This window comes from Syngnathus typhle, linkage group LG13, assembly GCF_033458585.1.
Source record: "Syngnathus typhle isolate RoL2023-S1 ecotype Sweden linkage group LG13, RoL_Styp_1.0, whole genome shotgun sequence".
NCBI classification, from domain to species: domain Eukaryota; kingdom Metazoa; phylum Chordata; class Actinopteri; order Syngnathiformes; family Syngnathidae; genus Syngnathus; species Syngnathus typhle.
The window spans coordinates 4801028-4807303 of record NC_083750.1 but is presented as its reverse complement, the minus strand read 5'-3'; the positions used below and the strand labels follow the sequence as shown (position 1 = coordinate 4807303).

Here is a 6276-nt window from a genome sequence, read left to right as displayed (position 1 = left end):
TTTGTTATTTTATGCACTTGGTGATTTTGGAAGCATTCAAATTTGGCTAGGTTGTTTACAAGGGATTTATTTTCATTTTATAGGAGCTACTGCTCCAACAAAATGTTTCAAACTGCAAGGCTAAAATTAAAGTAGTCATTTTCCTTGGCTGGAATATGGCCAAGAAGCACACGAAGCCAGACAAAACGAGCTTCCTGCCATCCGACATCGACTTTGAAGACGGGATGACTTGTGATGCATCACGAGTGTGACTCACTTTTAATGCCCTGGCCATTATGCCTTCTGTGCGGGACCAAAGTGATAAATTTGTGTCTCCCAATACTGTGATGTCAGGCTAATCCTTGATTCATGCGTGTGGAAGCGTCACTGGAATGTTGTGAGTGTTTTCAAAAACAACTTGCTAAATCAAAAAGGGACAAAGGGCATTCACCATTGATATCGAGAGCCCGATTCATTCATTGGCCTCGGGCACGACTCACGACGTCGACCCCCATCGAGAGCCATAACAAACCTTCAGACAATACTGCGCCAATTCATCCGTCGTGGCAAAGGCAGAGGAGTTTCCGGTGTTATGTGCCCGTTGTCGCAGAGCCATCAATCACTGGCGACGGCAAAAGGGGGTCAGACCGGCCCAGCTACAAATGTTTACACCTCTTCTCTTTGCTATGTTTTGGGGAAACGGTGTGCCCAAAGCAGGGGGGGGGGGGGGGCACAGCGAGAGAGGGGGACACACAATAAGACAAAAGATGGAAGTAGGGGTCCAAGCCCACAACATTCCCAAGAGTGGTCATCATCTGTACGTGCAATGCCGCTGCGGGTTCTCCAAAGATGGAGGCAACCTGTCACGACCTCACAGCTTCTCTTATCTGAAGAGCACAGCCTGGCGTGAAGGCGCCGAGAAAATCTTTCAAAGCAGGACCTCGGGGAGCTGCCGACAATCTCACCTCTTGTTGAAAGTGACAGCATGCTCACCCCCACTTCTTTTTAGCTATCAAACCTCTTCCTGGACAAACAAGGGGAAGCTCCATTATGAAGATGGAGAGGGTCACAGAAGGAGGAGCTATTCAGCCTTTGAGGGGCCCCACCTTTGTTTTTGTACTTTGGGGGTCTTTTCAAAGGATATTGGAGGGGGGGCTTGTTTTGTCACTTTGTGCGCTTTACCAGGAAAAATAGAGATTTAGATTCCGATGAGAATGATAAGAGTGATATTCTGTATGTATTAGTCCAGAATCTTCTAGTCTTGCCACAATGTTACGGTTGTGGAGGTGCTGCTCTCTGGATTGTCAGATTTGAGGTGACGTTTTTTCCTATAAATATTACCATATTCTTAAACAAAAAAAAAAAAAAGACCATGTCACACTTAGTCAGTTTAGCAAACTACCACAGGGCAAATGAATTACACTATTTTGAGAACAATAGTACAAACAACATAAAAACATTTTATTCATCTTGAAAAATACAGTGCTTCTCGATAACCGTGTTCATCGCATGAGTGCGTGTGTCTGTGATGATACATTTTTTTTAGTATGTAAACACTTTTGTGACTTCTTTTTTTAGTTTGATGGTGTGCCTTGGCTCAATAAAGTTGGGGAAACACCGAGATTATGACATCAAGTCAGTTCCCTTTCTTTCGGGAAAAAAAAATATAAACAATATTCTCTCCAATACCTTTATAAGAAGTATAAAAAAAATCAAGTCAAATCATGTGATAGTCCAGTTTTCCCTTCCTAATTCTCCCTACCAGGGTCTCCACATAGAGTCTGAAGTGAGTGGAGGTACACCGGGAGACATGTATTGACCACTCTGTGCACTCAAAGGTGTGAGAGCTGCGCTGGGAACAAGAAAAGCAAAATGTCCATCAGGAGTTGGGACCACCTGATAGCTGCTGTGGAGATTCATGGTGTCAGCGGGGGGTCCAACCGGTGAGATGCTTTTACAAGGTCCCTGAATGGCATTAATGCCAGTTTGTCCCAGCGGGCCCGAGTGAGGCGTGTAGAAGTTGACGGCGTTCATTTGGGAGACACGGGCGGCCAGGTGGCTGAGTAGGCGGGTCCTTGCATCGGAGTTGACCTCATCACACGTGGAGAGGTAACGGGTGACCTCGCCGACACACTCGCTGAAACCGGCCCGGTATTTACCCAGGACGGATGAGTCCGTGGTCACAACAGCTGTGGACGAAGACACATTTATGATAGCTCACTATCACCATCTTGAGTTTCTAAACACAATGTTGTTCAATTATAACTTGTATTGGTAGCAGATACAGTTTCATAGTCACATTAAAACCAACACCACCCTAAAGACATGTTCAATCAATAATTTCTTGCCACATTTCCACCCATCCCCCAAAGATGGATGGATCTAATTTATCATCATGATTTTTTTAATGCTGTGATTTCCAAATAATCACTTACAGAAGTGTGATTAAAAAACACTATTTTGCTTTTAGAATAAAAACACAAAAAAATGCACAGGAAATGGGAAAAATCTTGTTCAACTGTCCCTATAGGCCAGGGGTGCCAAAGTCATTTTTTTCGCGGGCCGCATTGTAGTCATAGCTTCTTTCGGAGGGCCATTATGACTGTCAACCCAAATAAATGTATGAGCACATCATATTATATACAGTAAAAGCTACAAAACGAACTGACAAATAACTCGTTTCAAATCAGACAAGTAAAAACTGGTCAAATATTAAAAATAAAGATATTATTAAAAGTGAAGACAATTTGCAATTCTAGTAATGACACACAAATTTGATGCACAATTTATCTTCGCGGGCCACATAAAAGATGTGGCGGGCCGTATCTGGCCCCCGGGCCTTGAGTTTGACACTTGCGCTATAGGCAATACCAAACAGATCAATAATTTAACTAAATGCTGTAGATGGGTGGATAGAAAGATATAGTTTACATTCGAAAAAATCAATTCAAATTCAAATAAATCTTTTACCTGTCATCTGAAATCGTTGCAGGTTCCTGAGGTGCTTCACGGTCATTTCCAGGATATCTGCCTTCTCTAGTTTGGAATGTCTGGAGCTCTAAAGGCATTTTTAGAGTAATCATTATCAAATTGCAACGTGTACACGGCAGATCTCGTGTAATTGTCTCCTTACATCTTTCTTGAGTGCGTCCAAGATGAGAGTCTTGAGATGGCCGAGACTCTCGTTGATGCGCGCGCGTCTCCGCTTTTCCATAATAGGTTTGGAAGACTTCAAAGTGACGCATCATGCATTTTAATTAAAAACACACACACACAATTTGGTCTTTGAGAAGCAAAGAGAAAATTGCTTACTTTTCTGCCCGTCATCTGACTCCGTGTACTTTCCACAGTGGAGTTCTCACTGGGCGCGGATGAAGATGTTCGTTCCAAAGTACTGGCCGGCATCTTCACATGTACCCCTTCCACTCGAGGAGGGGGGGAGAGTAAAAAAAAAAAAAAAACAGTGCAAAGCGTGTCCCGCCTTCCCCTGGCAAAGCTCCGAGCAGTTTGACTGTGACAAACGTCAGTCGCTGGCCAAAGTGACACTGAGCCAACAGCGCCTCTGGATCTATTTATAGAAACGGAGGAGCCGCACGCGAATGGCTCGTGCGCCAGCGCACTCAAGATGACCAATGAGCGCTCTTCATGCGACACTCAATTTAAGTTAAACACTCTACTGTAATAATCTTATTGCTAATTTTCTTATTTGATTAATAACAGAAAAGACGCAACTTCTAAAATAAATAAATACATACATACATACATACATACATACATACATACATACATACATACATACATACATACATACATACATACATACATACATACATACATACATACATACATACATACATACATACATACATACATACATACATACATACATACATACATACATACATACATACATACATACATACATACATACATACATACATACATACATACATACATACATACATACATACATACATACATACATACATACATACATACATACATAAATAAATAAATAAATAAATAAATAAATAAATAGTCCTATTTTCAAAACGTTATTTCGAGAAGGCGGCCATACTAAAGACAATCAAAAGATAAATACACTATTTTTATAGCAGTTCAAAGCAAAACCAATCTGAACAAAAACATTTCCTAAACTTGTGTAAGGGGAAAAATCCTAAACAATTATAATTATGACGATCCCACTGAAAGACCAAATGGTGATGGCCCACTAAAATACACTCCTTGAATAGCGACAAAGACATTCAGAAATGCACTGCGAACTCTTCATAATGTTCAATGCACATGTATTCCACCTGTTCAAAGTTCCAACACTTTGCACAATTGCAATTCTCTAACAAAACGCTGAACTGTATTTGATCTATGAGAATTTTAGCATCCTCATCTACAAAAGGCAAAGTGTCTTTCTGTGACAAGTGATTTTGATAAAGTCATTTTGTCTGCCTTCCATCCTCTGTTGATAGACTTCAAACACTGTGTAGCCTTCAGATGTGAAATGACCCCAAAAGCCAGGCCAGTATTTGCATTTGGTCAGTGAGATCAAGACACCGTCAAGCGCACCAACCACCTTCTCCTAATTCCTTTTCGCTTCAACTCATATTAAACCAAGTCATACTTGGGCTGAAATGGAAATTAAAAAAAAAAAAAATCCAGGCGCTGCACAACAAAATTCCCAACAATGCCCAGATGCTTAAAGGGGAAGTCAACCCCCAAATTTTATTTGTAATAAAATTGATGAGATTTATGTTCTGTTTGTGGAATATTTATTATATTATATTAACTATATTATATTATCATTAATTAAACAGGCCCTTTGTTTTCATCCATCTCAAGAGGCATATACAAGATATTGCCAATAAAAGTTTGGGGTTGCCTTCCCCTTGAATAGAATGCCTTGTAAGACAATGTCACCAAAGTCAATTAAACTGTCTGGACTAACGATCCTCTTGCTAGTTACAGTGTGTGTGTCTAATGCTCGTTCACCTTGGCTATAAACTTTATCCTCCACTACCACCTTCGCCAAGTCACAAGCATTTTGGCAGACAAATGACCATCATCATCAAATACAGCAAGGCAGGCCTTTTAACTACATGCCTGGTCAGGAGGGGAGGGAACAGACCGAGGGATCACTTCAACAGCTCATCCAGTGCTGCACTTGCTCCTTCTCCCTTTGAATTCCTTTAAAATAGGCAAGGGGGGCCCACCCATAGCAACTCTCAGAGCTGGCTCTACCCGCCTTTTGTCCCCCTCCCAAGCTGCAGTTTCTGCTCCAGAAGCCTTAGACAAGGCCTCCATTAATTGCACGTCTGTATAGAATACACAGGGGACAATGGGCCCAACAGTGTGTCCAGCCCCCAGACAAGACTGGAAACAAACGGTACAGGAATTCGGCAGAATGGAATCATCCTGGCTGATGTCACTGAATACATTTACCTACCTCAGAGCACATTCACTCTGCGCTTTGTTTTATTTGAGAGACGAAAAAAAAAAAAGGAGCAGGGCTGGGTAGCTGTATCAATGGAAAAGAGCCGTCAGTGGGGGATCAGGGATGGGAAATAACCGACTGTCATGGCAACGAGTTGAATCCAAAATATGGTCGAATTTAGCGGAGGCAGGGATGTTAAAAAGGGGTGGGAGGTGTTAGATTAAACCGTGCGTGAGATAAGAGACGGCTGAGGTTTAGTTTTGGGTGGCTATTTGGGTCTGTTTATACGGCAATAAAGAGTGTATAAGGGAGGGGGGGGGGGGTTAGAAGACTCATCTGTGCTCATGTTTGTCAACATTAACCTGAGTTTATTCTCAATAGTAGAGTGCAAAAAGGAGACCACAATAAATGCTATTTTATATCTCGGTGCAGCACAACCTGTCAATTAATGGGCCAGACTTCATCAACTTGGAGAAAAGTCGCAATCACTCTTATTAAACTCTATGAAAGGAGATCCTAGTCATCAAATTGAAAAAAGAAAAAAAAAGCTTTTTACAGAGTCAAAGAGAGGCCCCCGGCATTTCATTTTTAAAAACCCTGACATGAAAGTGTTCCTCAACCACATTAGGAGGTTAGCAACCCTTTAAAGAACTAGTTATCATGTAGATTATATGCATTGCGGCGACGTGTATTTACATGTTAATATGTTCAGGGATATTATGGTGTTGAAAAGGTGCCGGTTGATTAAATGTGCTTTTCTGTCTTTGCAGCATGGGGATGAAGGAAGGGTTTTTGTTCTGATTAGGTTCAAACACATTCCTGTACAAGCATCCAAAAGAGTAACCTATGAA

At 41.5% G+C, this 6276-nt stretch overlaps 1 protein-coding gene across 1 annotated transcript; it reads right to left on the bottom strand.

The window, feature by feature from the left end:
• Positions 1 to 1553: 1553 nt before the first annotated feature.
• LOC133166013 (transcription factor HES-1-like) lies at positions 1554 to 3723 on the bottom strand. Its single transcript, XM_061295967.1, has 4 exons — positions 3292 to 3723; positions 3113 to 3208; positions 2950 to 3037; positions 1554 to 2168 (listed from the first exon to the last, which is right to left on the bottom strand). Exons 1-4 carry the CDS (start codon positions 3382 to 3384, stop codon positions 1738 to 1740), a joined length of 708 nt encoding a protein of 235 aa, XP_061151951.1. The 5' UTR covers positions 3385 to 3723; the 3' UTR covers positions 1554 to 1737.
• Between the last annotated feature and the right edge of the window lie 2553 nt (positions 3724 to 6276).

Coding starts and splice junctions, on each gene's coding strand:
- LOC133166013 (XM_061295967.1), bottom strand. CDS start 3,384: ATGCCGGCCAGTACTTTGGAACGAACATCTTCATCCGCGCCCAGTGAG. Junction 3,038..3,112: donor TGGACGCACTCAAGAAAGAT/GTAAGGAGACAA, acceptor AAATGCCTTTAG/AGCTCCAGACATTCCAAACT. Junction 2,169..2,949: donor GCAACGATTTCAGATGACAG/GTAAAAGATTTA, acceptor CTTCGTCCACAG/CTGTTGTGACCACGGACTCA.